The following is an 18,041-nucleotide window of genomic DNA, read 5'->3' as shown; positions in this document are numbered from 1 at the left end:
ATTTTTCAAATCGGACCAGTAGTTTCGGAGATTAGCGCGTTCAAACAAACAAACAAACAAACTCTTCAGCTTTATAATATTAGTATAGATTTACTAACACTAACTACTGATAGAAACTATAATAAGATTGACTGAAGAACAGATTCGACAGTTGAAAGAAGATTTCCTGAGATTTCCCCTTTCCTAACAAAGGCGAATCGTCGAGGAGGAATTAGCAACCGCACCAATATATTACACTTAATCAATATAATATAAATCATCATACAGTACAGTGGATAGGTGCCTAAAACTTACTGTCCATCCACCTTTTGCAGGTACTGTCAAATTTTTTGTTAGTGGGATTTAAGTACCAAATAATGCTATGTCACATTGCAAGAACAATGTCTCACAAGCATCTGCCTCAAGGACTCAACAATATACATTAGATGCCATCAACCATCCAGATATTATTGATAAGTACGAGGTAGGTAAGAAGCAACTGTGACCCGGTTGATAAGCAAGCCGGACTCTAGCAGTGACTTGGACAGTGGATGTCATGCTAGAAGTTATTTAATAAACAATACTATGTAGACACCTTCTAACAATACATATGTATTTTACCTGTGTATGTTAAAAAGTAATATAAACATTTTTAACATTACACAATAGTGTGCAGGTATCAAAGTAATTTTTATAAAAATACTGAACTTTTCTGTAATCATGAATTAATAAAACAATATTTTAATTCATCATGTCTATTTATTATTTTGTATTTTATAATGAACATGCATTTATTTCTAAATTCAGATTCCAAAACATTCTCCTTGCATAATAGAATGTATTTTTAACTTGATTACACCAAGTTCTGGCAAATTCTTCATGTTGGCTCGCAGCTGCAATAGAACTGGACTTCCTCTGAACTGCTCCTTTTTGTCCTTCCAGTACTGTAACACAAGCAAAAATTATATGGGGTACCTAATATATAAAATAAATAGAACAACTATTTGCTTGGTGTGGTTTAACTTTCAGTTGCAATTTCAAATGCCTTTATGATTGAATTTGAAGGATAGAGTAAGTCATTGTATTTGCCTGCTGTCAATACTAATTTAGTACCTAATACATACAAAACACAATGTACAAGAGTACCTACTATACTTACCATGATTCAATGCAACGGTAAACACACACTATATAGGTTCATAAATGATTATTGTTTACTAACCTTACACCACTGCTCCAATATTTTCATACACCCACTACTTCACTGTTTAGGGCTGTTGTTTTCGGATCATGCATGCATGCTCGCATTCGCAGTACGAGCATGGCCCATCATAATCAAACATGGTTTACTTTCCAAAAAGCTTACTAGCTCTTCCAGCTGACTCAACGAAGGCAGTGCGTTGCGAGATACTAAAAGATAAATATTTTAGTTAATAGACGTAGTTCACAAAGACTGTATTGTATATTAAAATATAAATGTTACGTATTGTGTACTTACTTTCGATAGTTTTGGCACCAAACTAAAACACAGGACAAGTAGAATGCCGTTGGCTATGGGTACAACTTTTTTTAAAGTCCACTTGACCGCTTAAAGCCATTTGGAGCTTTGAAATCTCGATTCTCGTATTTAAATAAATAAACTTATAATCTAGTTATGAGCAAAATGTTTGTTTTGGTTTTGAAGTTTTGAAATGACACAGACTATATATTAGGGTCAATTCCCACTGAAAGAGCAGCGGCCGGCAGCGGCCGGCAGCGGCCGTAATTGCAAGGGATTGAGCGCGAGCGCGGCGGGCCGCGCGGCGCCGCGCGGCGCCGCACCGCGCCGCGCTCTTACATTTTCCGTGCTCTTACGGCCGCTGCCGGCCGCTGCTCTTTCAGTGGGAATTGACCCTTATACTACATAACCTTATAACAAATGTCAAAGATTTGAGTCATTATTTTCTATATCGAAAATGATATAATTAATTAAATATTCGTTGCATAACGAAAAGAATGTGTTTTAAACATACATATTATGCATTTACATTGATTTAAAATGTCGAAATAACGCCAAAAAACGTTAGTCGAGATTTTCTCGATTATACTTTAAATGGAATTTTGGCAACACTGTAAACATCTTAGCCGTCATCGTTGTTCGTCAGATCGTCGACGAGTTTTTTTGCTTAGCGAATACGGTTTTTATCAACGTTGTTTTTAAAAGCGATGTTTACGATGCGACATCTGTGAACTCGTCGTTGTTAGCATCGATGATGTGTTTGTTACAGAATCGCATGGCTGAGGATTTAGAACTGCTTCTGCTTGGATAAACCATGTTCTAGGCGACTTCTTCCAAAATTCCGGAATTCTAGCTGTGATGGAGATGGACGACAGTTGATGTTCTTCAATAACGACCTTCTTGTCTTCAGACGACATTATAATTTCTTAATTTGACGCGCACTAATATTAAGCCGACACTACGTACACTTGTGTGAGTTGCCCCGGTCGTCCGATTCACTGAATTACAAGTCCAAATTCACTGGTTACAGTTCACACTTTCTCCACACGGGGTCACCAATTTAAATGGTGGGGTGTCGTGTTCAGAGATAAGTAAATAAACCGAATACTAATTAATACACTTTTATTTTCTGACTCCAATTAGGTTACATGGGATTTGGTACGGTCACAATATTTAGTAGCGTGCGTTGGTAGTGCGATATACGGGACAACTGAGGAGGCGAACACAATGCAAGTACAGTATGAACAATATTGATGCGTCAACAATTAGTGTAGGTCCCACTACAGTAACATTGTAGTAATGGTGGTATATAAGTTTTAACTTCATATCTGAACAGTTTAATATAGGCATACTGTGGTAGAGTTGTAGAGGCGAAAGTTACTGAAATGGTGCTTAGAGGCACGAGTTTACCTTCTACTTTCCTCATAAATCTTTTGATAGATACGACTTCGGCGTCGCACACCATACTTTTGTAAATTTCTTCGTTGGATAAGTCCTTCGGTACATACCTCAACACACCAACTCTTTCAGTGAGGTTTGATGGGATAAATGCTTTCATCTTATGTATCCATAAAAAGTCCTCCATTTTCAGGAAATTATTTGCTGCTGCAGCTTTTCGAAATGTGATTCCTATTTTATGCGCATTAATTCTATGAACCCCTATAACATCTTTCACCTGATCTGTGATCAAGTTGGTGAGTGTTATGGGGTTCTTGTTCCCTAACTTTTCATCTTCTGTGGATTGTACGTAAACTGTGAACTCGGTGTTATTGTTTTCTATGAATAAACGCTTATAGTTAGGCTTCGTAAATAGTTTATACTTATGCGAATCGGCATTCCCGCCTGAAGTGTGTATTCTTCTTCGCTTTTCTCCGGGTTCCGGCGGCGGTTCTTCACCGCCACTATGCACACTCATTCTTGGTTGTTTTAACTACTTACTATGCTGACTTTTAAGGTATTTTATCAATAGTTTTTTATTAATTCAGAAACTTATAAAACAAATTTGCCGCCTTGTTTGACTTCGGACAGTCTGCTGTCATGTCAATATTACAAACAAAAAAATTGTGTGCCGTGTGAGGTAGTGATTTCGATAAAGTTAATATTTTTTTTGCACTGAACTGAAAAAGACAGACATTAGAATGATCTTTCCTCAATAAGTAATGAAAAATAAAGAAGGATTTATGACTAGCACTAATAAATGCGTGGAGTCTAGATAGATTTTAAAGCAAGGAAGACCAAATCCGTGAACTATGATAGTAATTTTTACAGTGGTCAATTTTTTAATCAAATGTCACCTTGATTGACAACTTGACAGTGCATGGATCTCGATTGTTTTTAGAATTTTTCATTTCATTATTCCGTAATTTTAATTTGGATGATTTCCTAATGCTATGACAATTACTGAGGCTCTAAGCCTCTATCAGAATGGTTTTAAACGCCGCTGTGCAGATGTTGAGGTGAGTAAGGATATATTTTGTTGTAACCTAGTTTAAAATTTCGAAATTCTGTAAATTTCTGTAGTGAGGTCATTGATCATTAATATTTTAATTTTCTGCTATAAGTTCATATCTTCAGCTATATAGCACCCTTCTAATATCCTCAAACTTCATCAGGAGTGCCTCTTGACCCTGTAAAAATTCGTCATTGAATGACACATACAATTCTTGGACTGTGTAAAAGCAACTGAATATAATCAATAATATAATTTTTTTGTAGGGAGGCAGATGAGCTGAAACAGAAAATATCAAAATTCAAGAGTGGAACATCTATGTTACAAGAACGCGGTCTTTGGGCCACACAACAACAGTTGCAAAAGGTTGTCTTATTCATTTTATGACCTTTACATTAATTCCCTAAGACAACCCACTGACCATAATTTCTTTTAAAAAATACATATTATTATTCTCATCCATATGTTGTCATCCTTATGTTGAAAAATCATTGCTTATTTTGAAGGTTTACTATAAAATGAATCCTAACAGTGTTTAAACATTTGTAAAAACAAGTTATTAACTAATTGTCTCTCATTACATTATGTATTCTTATTTACAAACTTTTTCTTTATTGTTGTCATAACTTGTTATTGTAAACTATCAGCGTTTTGAACATTTTCCAATCTCAGTGGCTTATCTACTGTAGTGGGCAAAGTTTTTTTTTGTGTGCTCCCTTATAAACTCCCATATATACTAACCCTATGTACTCCTTTCTAAATTCTCCTATGTACTTTGCCTCTGCCTCTCATGTAGTCCCCTTATATACAGGCTGTATATGCCCCAGGTAAATCTCGTACTAAATTATTCAATCAAATCGGCAGGTGTATCAAAAAGTACTAGTTTTGGACCTAGACTATGCATTGGACAAGAAAGTGGAACAGGACTTGTGGAATGTGGGCTTCAAGCAGCAGATTGAGGCCCTCCAGGCTATTTCTAAGGATAGGAAGGTAAATAAATATAATAATTTCATGTTATATTACATAGAAATAGTTAAGCTTGTTAAGAGTCAGTAAGGTTCAAGATCACCAACATAAACATCAGATTTTTTCAAAAGAATTGGTTACTAACTCATATGTGTAAATTCATATTAAACAGTTGTTTTAAGAAAGACAATGTTTCTGTTGTTTCTGAACTTGGGCCTAAGTAATTACTAATACCAAACCCTAGGAATATAAATTATATTTTATTTACCTATCTTACAGTCACAGGTTTGAAAAGGTAAATTGAATAATTGAGGAAAGGTAACAAGGATTTTTGCAAAGCCACTGAGTCACTCACCTTTGGGGGAAAATACAGTGTTTATTAGTTTATCAGAATATTATTAATTGATTACTGATATCAGGTAATTTACCTTTAATGCAAGGATGACACTTGCACCAAAGAATAAATACAATAAAAAAAATATTTTGAAGGAGCAATCAGTCACATCTGGCAATGACTATTGTTGTAAATGTTATTTAAGATACATTGATAAGTGTAATTCCACCTTAAAGGTGGGTTGTATCAAGTATGTACCTATAACAATAACCATACCAGTGGGCAAAGCACCAATTTACCCAATTGGATGGTTGGGTATTTATTCCTTGTGACAAATTTATTTTATAAATATATTATATATATACATAAAAATAAATATATTTTATTTTTATGTTGTTTATGTTTAATATATATATATATATTATGTATTGAGTATTTATGTATTGTATCATGTTTTTATTCATATCGTTTCATGACTTTCTATTTTTTTTTTTTGTACTACCTATTTATTTTCTCCCTTTAACCCGATGGTTGACTGGTAGAGAGTGCCTTGAGGCATTAAGTCCGCCAATGTACCTATTTTGTACATAAAGTATAAATAAATAAATAAATAAAAATGTCAAAAGAAATAATGTTAACTTGTTTGGTTGTAGAATCCCCTTCGCAGTGAAGGGCAGGCCATGCTGTCATGGGTGCTCCAAGCTGCAGCTGGATTCTACCTGTGTTTACTACACCAGATCTGCACTACATTCAAATTGGACTTGCCATTTAGGTTGGTATACTTCTTTCTGAATTTCAATAATCTGTGAAATAATATCCAAAACTTTTTACTGCTTGAAGTAGTATGGAATTTCCCTTATACAAGGAAATTACAGCAGATATTGTTCATTAAATATTCTTTCCTGCACAAAAATACTTAAAAACGAATAAAATACGAGAAACAAACAGACAGCCTCTCACTCCTGACAAAGTCTACATCTTACAAAGTCTCCGTCTCAACCAAGTCCTACTTGCAAGTAGGAATGACCATCCTCCATGTAAAACAGATGTACTCAGCTGTATTTGGTAGCCGATTCCAACATAGTTGGACAAAGGCTACATAGCTGAATATTGGCAACGTGAAAGTGTTTCATTATGTTGTCAATAAAACAACCCGATTACTCTAGACGGCGGGCCTCTCTCCTGGGTCTCGTAGAAGGCTGGGGCGCCGGTGAGACGGCGGTGGGTGCTCGCTTACCGCCGCCCGCGTCGGCGCGCTACATCTGTCAACATTGTCTCGTGCATCTCGGTGATTTGGCGAGATATAGGCAACAGTTGCGCGTCGCTCATACGTTTTACAGGTGAGAGTGATGATTAGTTTCATTTCTTTAATTGTTAAAGTTGTTATATTATGAAATTTTTGTCTCTTTCACATTCTTAGTGACACTGACAACATTGCTTCTTGTTCTCTTGTAATTTGAATCTGCTATAATATTTTTCGAAACTTTTACATACATTCCACGATGACACTGACAGCATAACCTTGGTTCAGACACGCGCTAGTGGTGTCGGCGCACTCGGGGCAGCCGTACAACCAGCTGGCGCTGGTGGCGTGGCGGCGCGGGCGGCGGCTGGGCGCGCTGTACTGGCACGTGCGCTCCCTGCTCGTGCGCGCGCCCTTCCCGCCCGCCCCCGCCAACCTCGCGCGGACCCTGCGCGCTGCCGCCGCGCCACAGGGGTATGTACACACGTGTGCTAGTGGTGTCGTACAACCAGCTGGCGCCTTCCCGCCCGCCCCCGCCAACCTCGCGCGGACCCTGCGCGCTGCCGCCGCGCCACAGGGGTATGTACACACGTGTGCTAGTGGTGTCGTACAACCAGCTGGCGCCTTCCCGCCCGCCCCCGCCAACCTCGCGCGGACCCTGCGCGCTGCCGCCGCGCCACAGGGGTATGTACACACGTGTGCTAGTGGTGTCGTACAACCAGCTGGCGCCTTCCCGCCCGCCCCCGCCAACCTCGCGCGGACCCTGCGCGCTGCCGCCGCGCCACAGGGGTATGTACACACGTGTGCTAGTGGTGTCGTACAACCAGCTGGCGCCTTCCCGCCCGCCCCCGCCAGCCTCGCGCGGACCCTGCGCGCTGCCGCCGCGCCACAGGGGTATGTACACACGTGTGCTAGTGGTGTCGTACAACCAGCTGGCGCCTTCCCGCCCGCCCCCGCCAACCTCGCGCGGACCCTGCGCGCTGCCGCCGCGCCACAGGGGTATGTACACACGTGTGCTAGTGGTGTCGTACAACCAGCTGGCGCCTTCCCGCCCGCCCCCGCCAACCTCGCGCGGACCCTGCGCGCTGCCGCCGCGCCACAGGGGTATGTACACACGTGTGCTAGTGGTGTCGTACAACCAGCTGGCGCCTTCCCGCCCGCCCCCGCCAACCTCGCGCGGACCCTGCGCGCTGCCGCCGCGCCACAGGGGTATGTACACACGTGTGCTAGTGGTGTCGTACAACCAGCTGGCGCCTTCCCGCCCGCCCCCGCCAACCTCGCGCGGACCCTGCGCGCTGCCGCCGCGCCACAGGGGTATGTACACACGTGTGCTAGTGGTGTCGTACAACCAGCTGGCGCCTTCCCGCCCGCCCCCGCCAACCTCGCGCGGACCCTGCGCGCTGCCGCCGCGCCACAGGGGTATGTACACACGTGTGCTAGTGGTGTCGTACAACCAGCTGGCGCCTTCCCGCCCGCCCCCGCCAGCCTCGCGCGGACCCTGCGCGCTGCCGCCGCGCCACAGGGGTATGTACACACGTGTGCTAGTGGTGTCGTACAACCAGCTGGCGCCTTCCCGCCCGCCCCCGCCAACCTCGCGCGGACCCTGCGTGCTGCCGCCGCGCCACAGGGGTATGTACACACGTGTGCTAGTGGTGTCGTACAACCAGCTGGCGCCTTCCCGCCCGCCCCCGCCAACCTCGCGCGGACCCTGCGCGCTGCCGCCGCGCCACAGGGGTATGTACACACGTGTGCTAGTGGTGTCGTACAACCAGCTGGCGCCTTCCCGCCCGCCCCCGCCAACCTCGCGCGGACCCTGCGCGCTGCCGCCGCGCCACAGGGGTATGTACACACGTGTGCTAGTGGTGTCGTACAACCAGCTGGCGCCTTCCCGCCCGCCCCCGCCAACCTCGCGCGGACCCTGCGCGCTGCCGCCGCGCCACAGGGGTATGTACACACGTGTGCTAGTGGTGTCGTACAACCAGCTGGCGCCTTCCCGCCCGCCCCCGCCAACCTCGCGCGGACCCTGCGCGCTGCCGCCGCGCCACAGGGGTATGTACACACGTGTGCTAGTGGTGTCGTACAACCAGCTGGCGCCTTCCCGCCCGCCCCCGCCAACCTCGCGCGGACCCTGCGCGCTGCCGCCGCGCCACAGGGGTATGTACACACGTGTGCTAGTGGTGTCGTACAACCAGCTGGCGCCTTCCCGCTCGCCCCCGCCAACCTCGCGCGGACCCTGCGCGCTGCCGCCGCGCCACAGGGGTATGTACACACGTGTGCTAGTGGTGTCGTACAACCAGCTGGCGCCTTCCCGCCCGCCCCCGCCAACCTCGCGCGGACCCTGCGCGCTGCCGCCGCGCCACAGGGGTATGTACACACGTGTGCTAGTGGTGTCGTACAACCAGCTGGCGCCTTCCCGCCCGCCCCCGCCAACCTCGCGCGGACCCTGCGCGCTGCCGCCGCGCCACAGGGGTATGTACACACGTGTGCTAGTGGTGTCGTACAACCAGCTGGCGCCTTCCCGCCCGCCCCCGCCAACTTCGCGCGGAACCTTTGCTAAATTTTTCATATCTTGGATGGGGCACTGTGCAGCAACTATTCAATTAGACTAAAAATTTTCACCACATTTTTAAAACTATTTTACACCCTTTTGTTTTTATAATAGAACTGCAAACCAAACATTCAGTCCGATTGCAGTTCAATTACAGTCAGAGAGCAATCATGTAAACAAATGTGCACAGCCACGGTTGGTTTGCAGTGGTATATTAAAAATCCTCTTTCTCCGTCCATCAGTGAGCCCGTCCTGCCCGTGATCCCGGGCGTGACGGACGGCACCGGGCCGGCGCCGGCCGCGCCCGCCGCGCGTCTCGACGCGCACTCGTACGTCACCGAGCTCATTCGTGCCATGCACTACATACATACTGTTGAAGAGTGAGTATAATTATGTAGTTATGGGAATGAAATCGCCTTATTGTCAATTCCTTAAAAATATTTTTGTGGTAGCTTTTTAGGTGACAACCAAGTTGCCAGCTTCCAAAGAATCTCCTCTTAGTAGAGTCAAATTCGTTTTTGGTTTGTTAAGTTGAGTGATTACAGTGGCGAATCTACCGCAGTGGGTACTGTGGGCATACTTAATTTACTTATGACTTCACACTTATTTCTTCTTTTTATATACTTCCTTATGTACAAACCTTTTGTACTCAATTATCTAATCCACTTATGGACTCCCTTATGTATGCCTTATGAACTCGTCTTATAAGTATACTTTCTTATGTATTCCCCTTACCTACTACCTTATGTATTCCTCTTACATAATGCCTTACATAGTCCCCCTACATCGTATAAACTCTCTTATATATGTTGTTTCGTTGCATGTAGATTGGACGCGGCGGCGGCATTAGTGAATTCTCTCAACTCTTCGCTGACTGCGCTCATCGCGACCGACAGCTTCGAGTCTATGACGCTCATAAAGGTTGGTCAGTCACAGTCTACACACAGTCACAGTCTACATACTTTTTTTACATAATTTATAGGTCCTACAATTTACTAAAACTCCCTCAAAGCCTTTTCTAAACTATGTTTCGGTCGGTTTCTGGTTTAACCGTATGTAGCTGATTACCAGTGTTTTACACGGAATGATTGCTTATTTGATCCTTAACTTGTACATATATACCAATTTTTTTATTCAATTTTGATCAGTTTTGAAGATATATTTGCTTATTTTATTGGGTTTCCCGGGTAACTAGGTTGAGGAGTTCAGATAGGCTGCCTAATCATTACATGACCATTCTTTCATCCCAGATGGCATGCGTAATGATCTGGCTGGTACACTCGACGACAGAAGACTTGACACTGGACAACAGCGCGTTGTCTGCGGGTGAACAGCGCGCAGCGCGGCTGAGTAGCGCGCTGGCTACCGGCACACTATTGGCGCTGTTATTGCCGCACTACACGGTGGATGAGCCGCTGCAGAGAGCGCTGCCTGCACGTGAGTACCAGTAGAGTTGGCGACACAGTTACATGATGTTGGCGACCTACATACATAATCTGGCGCCCGACATACATAAGTTGGCGACGAACGTACATAAGTTGGCAACCTACATGCGTAAGTTGGCGACCGACATACACAACCTCGCGAGCCATCTAAACTTTTTTTTGAGACACATCATAACCTGGCAATCCATCAGTTGTAGATGCCAACTGTGCTGGACAGTGTGTTGCGTCATTTCTTCCCAGAAAAAAACACATAGGATGTGGTGAAGGGTGGGCGTTTTGGGGGCTGTTTTTTGTAAATTTTGACGTTCAAAAAGTGCTGTTTAGCAGCCAAGTTGTATTTAACTTTGATGTTCATTCTATGATTGTCCTCAGTGAAGGTGTGGCTGTCCTGGGCGGCGTGGCACCCGCGGGTGCTGGGCTGCAGCGCGTGGGTGTCGCTGGCGGCGCTGTGGCCGGCGCTGGCGCACTCGCTCAACATGCTGGCGCCCACCGCCGCGCTGCTCACTGATACCTGTGAGTATAATGTCGTAGTAACCAGCGTCAAACTTGCTCGACGTAGGAGCCACATCGCAAGTTCGCAACGCAATGAACTATCGCGCTGTTCATGTCCAAAATTGCGTCGATTGTGTCGATTATGGCATAGAATCTTTACCACAAATAATATATTTGTAGAATTGCTGATTTTTAAGTATGATTTAAAAAAAAAACATATTCTAACACTTGGAATTCACTTAAACGCACTTTTAAACAATTCTTTTTCTTATTTTGGTTTTCAGATTAGTGTTTTTACATTATTTTATTGATGTGATTTTTGATCTATTTAACATTTCATCGATTAGCTCCTCAATAATGTCCATTATTTTCTCTCTTCCTCAGACGACAGCGTCCCCCTGCCGGAGGACGAGGAGCTAGCGGGGTTCCTGCCGCTAGAGGGAGCTCTGAAGGGCTTGCGGTTCCCCAACCACGCCGCCTGGGACACGTACGGGGGACGAGTGCCGGACATGGACGAGGAGGCCGATGATAATGATAATGAGTTAGTGGATGAAGTTTGATCGTTTTTGTGTGTACTTTGCTTCATATTTAAGAAAATACAATATGTTATTTATACTAAGCCGGAATTTGGCTATTTTACTGAATATATACTTAAGAAGTCAGTGATAATTATTTAAACATTCACAATCAAGCCTTGAGAATTGAACAATTAAAGTTAACTTTAATTGTTTCGTCCCATTTTCTGAAATATAATTTTTTTGATGTACCCTACAAAATGGGTGATTTTTTTAAATTTTATTATTTTCTTTTTAGATCAATTGGCTTGTAATAAACCTTAGATTGTGAACGTTGTCTAAAGATACGCAACATCAATAAAGCTACGAGAAGATTTTTTAAAGGAAATTCTTCAGCCATAGAGCACATTATTTTTAAATTTAATAACATTTGTCCATTTTGTCAGCAGCGTACCTCCAGCAGAAGTGCCAGTAACGTGCCTCAGCTCGCCCGAGCTGCAACAGCGCGTGCGAGCTCATCGCCTGCTGCAGCTCGGCGTCAAGCTCGCGCAGCTCAGGCCTGAACATCTGTCTTATACGTGAGTATTGTGGAATCTGGTACATAGTCTGGCGACCTAAATAGATAGTCTGGTGACGCAAGTACATAGTCATGCGACGCAAGTACACAGTCTGGCGACCAAAGTACAGAGTTTGGCGACCAACTTAAACATGGAGGCCTTAACCAGGGACTTACACAATCTGGCGACTCAATACACAACTTGGCAACTATTTGCTTAGTTTGGCAATACGTCTACAGTCTACAAAATATATCCACCTGCCTAATTTACCAGGGACTTACACAATCTGGCGACTCAATAAACAACTTGGCAACTATTTGCTTAGTTTGGCAATACGTCTACAGTCTACACAATATAACCACCTACCTAAGTATGAATACACCCTTGATTTTATCAAAATAACGTCGTCTTATATCTACACCTCCCTAAACACAAACAATTTTATTTATTTTAATTTCATATATTCCTATAAGAGCTCTTTCAAACGTCAACTTAATTGCACGTCCTACACAATACACGACAATACAAATCCCTTATTTCCCAACAGTGAAGAAGACGGCAAGCTAACATTCACGGCGTCCTCAATGGGAGGCGAGCAGCTGTCGCAGGCCCTCGCGGCGCTGCGCGTGGCGGCCGGCGCGGGCGCCGAGCGCGGGGGCGGAGCACCCGAGCCCGAGGACGACAGCGACGACGAGCCCGCACATCCGCCGCCGCCTATTGTTATATCCGAGGCTGATTTTAGGGAGAAAGGTTAGAATTTACTCTATTAAAAAAACTTGGTAATTCTTTTTATATAATGAAATCAGTTTAGTTGTTTTAAGTTTATAATAAAATTGTAAATTATAATTTAATACCGTGTTACACTTTTACCCCTTTATTAAACAAATAATATATATCGGGTGTGTCGTTCATAATCACATTAAATGAAATGCGTTAATATACTGGTTATTATATGTCGATTAGCGCTAAGGAAAAAGAAAAATACGTAAAAATAAAAAAATGCATTTTTCAAACAAAGTAAATAGAATAAAAATGTGCGGAAATTAGAACACCATATAAAAGTCAGTCATTACAAACAATTGAAACTCTCCCTTGAAAACTGACAGCTGTCAACTGATCAAAACATTCGATACTCCTAACTTTATCTCTGCTTTACACATGATGTTGTAAATTAGAAAAACGAAAAATGACTCCTGTGGCTAAACCACTGAATGGATTAGCTTATTTTTTTTACAATTCACCATAGAATATCATAAAGTATATGTGATTAGATTTAATGTGATTGTGAACGACACACGCTGTATAATGTCGGTGTATTGCAGTTCGCGAGAAGCGAGTGGGTATCCTGAAGCCACAAGGTTCGCTAGAACGAGCGCGGGAGGAGAGAGCACTCGCCACACAGGACGATCAGCTCACTGTGAGTGATGCAGCATAGTTTTACCTTTAAAATCTGGCACAAATAACTAATATTTTAGCTTATGTCTTATACCATTTGGAGATTAGAATACTTATGAATTTGATAAAATCCCTATAAATATTTCCATCTGGCCCCCGCGGTTTAACCCACTTTACGGGAAAACCAACCGCAACTCAGACTCTAGATTATCAGTGTACCAAATTTCAGCGGTTTTGCCGTACACGACGTTAACCTAAGTGTAACAGATTTTTTTTTGGCTCAAGTCGGAAATGGTACTAAAGTACATTTCATCAATGTAAATCACAATACAACATATTAACTTGGCACCGCAGGAGGTGGACGTGTGCGAGGACAGCAAGTGCGAGGACAAGAAGGAGCGCAAGCCGCGCGTCAACATCGCCATGGCCGCCATCATGCGCAAGCAGGAGGAGACCAACAAACAGGTATACTAGCCTACTTTAGATGCTAGAATAAAAATAAAATTAAAATGTGCTAGTGTCCTTATAAATTTGGAAATTTATTCGTGCAAGTTCCCCTTGTCATTGTAAGTTAAGAAATAAATATCTTCAACCGTTGATGCCAAACACACAGCCATTCAGTCATTCGCTTAAAAACAGGGATACATTTGGATACGGTTTTTTAGATATAAGCGAGTGTTAATAGACACGTTTCATCAAAATCGGCTCAAGAGTCAGCAATTTGGTATTTTGTTGATTGATTCGTTTTTACCCGGCAGCTTTACATCAGATTAGAGGTTTAAATATTTCATCATCCACAGGTGAAATTCGTAACACCGCCACCGACACCAGATTCCATAGCCGACAGCACGGAATCCAAGGATGATAAGCCCAAGGTCATACAGCCTAAAGCCATCAAATCTCTGGCTAACATACCCGTCGGCAGGAAGACAGGAGGTATTCTCTCCCTCAAAGACAAGTCTGCTGGCTACCCACACCTCGTGCTGAACACAGAGCCCGAACCATCCAAGAAGTTAGAAAAAGAAGATAAAAAAGATGTCAAACTCAGCCAATCCAGTCAGAACTCACAAAGTTACCAGCAGAAGAGACTGGAACACCCTACGTCACCCAACTGGAACCCCATACAGAATCCTTACCCAGACGCGCCCAGGATGAATTTCCAGAAGAATTATGGAATCCAGAATGCTGGACTGAGTTACAACCCGAGTTACCCAGCGCCTAATGTGAACAACCAGGGTATTAGATTACCAGTCGTCAATCCCAAAGAGATTGATGTCAGAACAGCTGCCTTACAGAAGCAGAATTCACGCCAGGAGTTGTTCCAGGACGGACAGAAGTTCAACCATAATTATCAAATGTCTGGTGACAAGAAAAACTTCCTGAACGACTTACCGCCGCGCTTTGCCAACCAGTACAGATACTGGCAGACTCAAGATAACCAGTTCGATAATAAGTTCCGTGATGACAGCGCCAAACCCGCATTGTTCCCCGCTCAGACCCGCCCCTGGCCCACGCCTGAGGTCTACCAACAACCCCCGAACTGGTGGAAACCTGATCAACCAAACAACGTTAATGCAAACTTCCAACAACCTTTGCAACCCAACTTTTATTCGCAACATTTGAACACTAATATACCCAATCCCTACCAAAACCTATCGTACAATCAATTACAGAACAACATACCTCAAAATAAGCAGGAATCTTTCAACCAACCTGGTTACCTTCAATCAGCTATTGGCCAGCCTCAATTACAGACTCTACAGAACTTAGTAACATCGCCCAATTTCAATTCTTCACTAAACAGTTTTTCATACGCACCCCCAGTCACATACGACTCGGCCATGTACCCTCAATTTGGCAATAAGCTGGGTTACCAGCCTCTGCAGATGAAGATGGATAAGCCACTGGGTTACCAGGGTAAGGAGTTAATGGATATGGGAGCGCTAGGGTTTGGAGGCAACCCCCTTGATATGCAGCAGAGGAACTTGAATATGAACTTCAACGAACCGCTTAGTAATGATATAGGGAGTATGAAGACTGTGGATCAAGTTGGGGTGAGTTGAATTCTGATGTAATGGTAGAAAATATTACCTTTATTAACCGACTTCCCAAAAAGGAGGAGGTTCTCAATTCGTCGGGATCTTTTTTTTTTTTTTTTTTTATTTTTTATGTATGTTCACCGATTACTCAGAGACGCTTCGACCGATTTGCAAAATTTTTTTTTTGTTTGATAGGGTTTACCTCCCAGGTGGTCCCATAGTCACCAGGTCAGGATCTGATGATGGAAACCCTGAGAAATCGAGGGCAACTTTCGAAAATCGTAGGCATACGTAGGGTAAAAACTTGACACTAAGGCGCATGTCTGATTACACTATGCAATGGTGAAGGCTTGGAGCTGACCTGATGATGAAGACCAGAGAAGGTCGAGGGAACTTGAACAATGAATGTGTAAAAAACTACCTCGTGTTTGGGCTTATTTTGTTCGTATTGACGAGACCTTTGCAACAGTGAAGGTTTGAAGCTGACCTGATGATGGAGACCAGCGAAGGTCGAGGGAACTCGACAATTGAATATGTAAACTACCTCGTGCTTGGGCTTATATTGTTCGTATTGATGAGAACTTTCCACTGCGGATATGACATGCGGATAGTGACAACTATGCTTGTCACTGAAAAGCTAAAAATAAAAAACTTTTTACAAAAAAATAAAACCGACTCCCAAAAACACTGAAAAGCAAAAAAAAACTATTCTTAGGTGCATCGGCCTAGAAGTCGGTGGCGTTATAAACTTAGTTACATCCATTAGACACCGACTTCTAGGCCGAGTTTTTTTTTGCTTTTCAGTGTTTTTGGGAGTCGGTTTTATTTTTTTGTAAAAAGTTTTTTACGCTAGAATAATTTACTGTTTCACTAATTGCCGCTTATTACAATTTGCAAAAATCATTTTATGACCAGCATTTTCGCTGTAAATCTTTAGGCAAATTTTCCCAAGTTCTTGGTGACTATAGTCTCTAACAATCCAATTTGAAGTAACCACTTCTTTATCATACGGTTGTAATCCCACAGAGTGTGGAGGCAGGCGCGGGCGCAGGCAGCACGTACTCGCTGTTCAGCGCGGCGCCCGACGCCGCCGCCTGGCCGCCGCACTCGCAACCGCCGCCGGTAAGCAATTGCTGTCAAATATCTCTCAAATGTTGAGCCTAAATATATATTTATATAGATTTTTTTTATAGTATAGCATTTTTGTGGCAAAAATGGGATTTTGACTTTAATTAATGCTTCTACACTTGTATTACAGTCGCTATGGTCGGGTCCGGGGCCTTCGCCCCTGGAGCGCCTGCTAGAGCAACAGAAGCAGATGAAGCCGGCGCCGCAATGACCTCGCATCGGCCGGCGCCTGCGCAAGCCGCGCCCACGCTAACCACATGCATTCTGTAGTCCTACAGACCTATACACGGTCTCACCATTGGCTTCTATATCATAGAAAAATTACTCACAAACAAGAAGAAAAATTAACTTGCTTGTTCGAAAAAAATAAAGATTTTTCTTGATATAATCCTACACTACAGATGTCGGAACATTTAGTTCAATTGTCGTAAAACGTTCCTATTGCTTTATAAAAGACAGTAATATGGAATTTAATTTTCGAATCGATGTTATACCAATGCGTAGTCGCATGTAATGAAATTCTCCTTGATGATAATAATAATGTGCTGTTGTATAAAATTGTATAAATGTAAACAGATGTATAAAGTTGACGGCGACTTTGTAGACACGTTTAGAATTTTTGTACAAGAAATACCGATTTTTGGAAAAGTTACGATTTCAAATGTAGTCAAATTATGTAAAATAGATGTATTTTATTTACCTAACATTTAGAAAACTTACTGTAATTGTAAAATACACTATAGCATGTTAAAATATATGATTATAAAGATGACCAGTTTACGGCCATTGTAGGAAAATGTAAAGTTAGGCTACTATAGTATTTATTGGCTGTGACGGTGTTACTATCTATGTAGTATATTTGCTCAGAATTATATAATACGTTGGAAAGATTGGAGACTGTTGTGGCTGCTGGTTGTCGATTCCTAGCCAAATAGAAAACCCAGAAAAGGTAGTTTCTTGTACAAAAATACTAAAGTGTCCGTCTGTCGGCCGTCTGTTAAAAATTATTCTTATTCTTGTACACTACATATTTTTGTATGATATTCTGTCGTTATCGCGTCAACGGTTACAAGATGGCCTCGTTGCAAAATGTCGAATTGCACGGAAATTATAATTATTTTTATTTAACGACTAAATTCGAAACTTGTTTTATTTTTTATTTACAAGTTGTTGATTGTTTTACTAGTCGTTATTCTAAATTCTAAAATGTTATTATGTTTCACTTTAGTTTTGTGTTGTGTGCCTAGTTTAAGCGTAGTTCGACATTTGCAATGGCTTTATTTTAAGCATGATTTTGTTGTGATTTTAAGTGAAAGTAAATTGAAGTAACCTTTGTGAAACAATATTTTGTAATAAAGATATTTTTGTTATTACAATCCATTTTTTCAAAAAAACTCCATATCAGGCGCGGTCTTAAGATTTTAAGGAGGTCACAGAGTCATGATTATTAAAC

The 18,041-nt window shown here is 42.7% G+C and overlaps 1 protein-coding gene and 1 long non-coding RNA gene across 3 annotated transcripts; one reads left to right on the top strand and one right to left on the bottom strand.

The window, feature by feature from the left end:
• Positions 1–718: 718 nt before the first annotated feature.
• On the bottom strand, positions 719–1,683 carry LOC124643209. Its single transcript, XR_006985891.1, has 3 exons — positions 1,478–1,683; positions 1,202–1,389; positions 719–923 (listed from the first exon to the last, which is right to left on the bottom strand). It is a non-coding gene; the product is annotated as an uncharacterized LOC124643209 (long non-coding RNA).
• Positions 1,684–3,759: 2,076 nt separating this feature from the next.
• On the top strand, positions 3,760–17,964 carry LOC124644346 (nonsense-mediated mRNA decay factor SMG7-like). 2 transcript variants are annotated; one of them, XM_047183668.1, is made up of 18 exons: positions 3,760–3,933; positions 4,193–4,292; positions 4,791–4,916; positions 5,880–5,998; positions 6,393–6,566; positions 6,758–6,943; positions 9,260–9,397; positions 9,845–9,938; positions 10,268–10,454; positions 10,835–10,975; positions 11,339–11,495; positions 11,919–12,047; positions 12,574–12,776; positions 13,349–13,443; positions 13,776–13,886; positions 14,222–15,475; positions 16,487–16,582; positions 16,719–17,964. In XM_047183668.1, exons 1-18 carry the CDS (start codon positions 3,902–3,904, stop codon positions 16,797–16,799), a joined length of 3,423 nt encoding a protein of 1,140 aa, XP_047039624.1. In that variant the 5' UTR covers positions 3,760–3,901; the 3' UTR covers positions 16,800–17,964. The 2 variants fall into 2 exon arrangements, with proteins under 2 accessions (XP_047039624.1, XP_047039617.1); XM_047183661.1 differs by having other exon boundaries at positions 11,916–12,047.
• The last annotated feature ends 77 nt before the right edge of the window (positions 17,965–18,041 follow it).

This window comes from Helicoverpa zea, chromosome 2, assembly GCF_022581195.2.
Source record: "Helicoverpa zea isolate HzStark_Cry1AcR chromosome 2, ilHelZeax1.1, whole genome shotgun sequence".
NCBI classification, from domain to species: domain Eukaryota; kingdom Metazoa; phylum Arthropoda; class Insecta; order Lepidoptera; family Noctuidae; genus Helicoverpa; species Helicoverpa zea.
The sequence above is the reverse complement of the archived record's forward strand: the minus strand, read 5'-3'. Positions and strand labels throughout refer to the sequence as shown.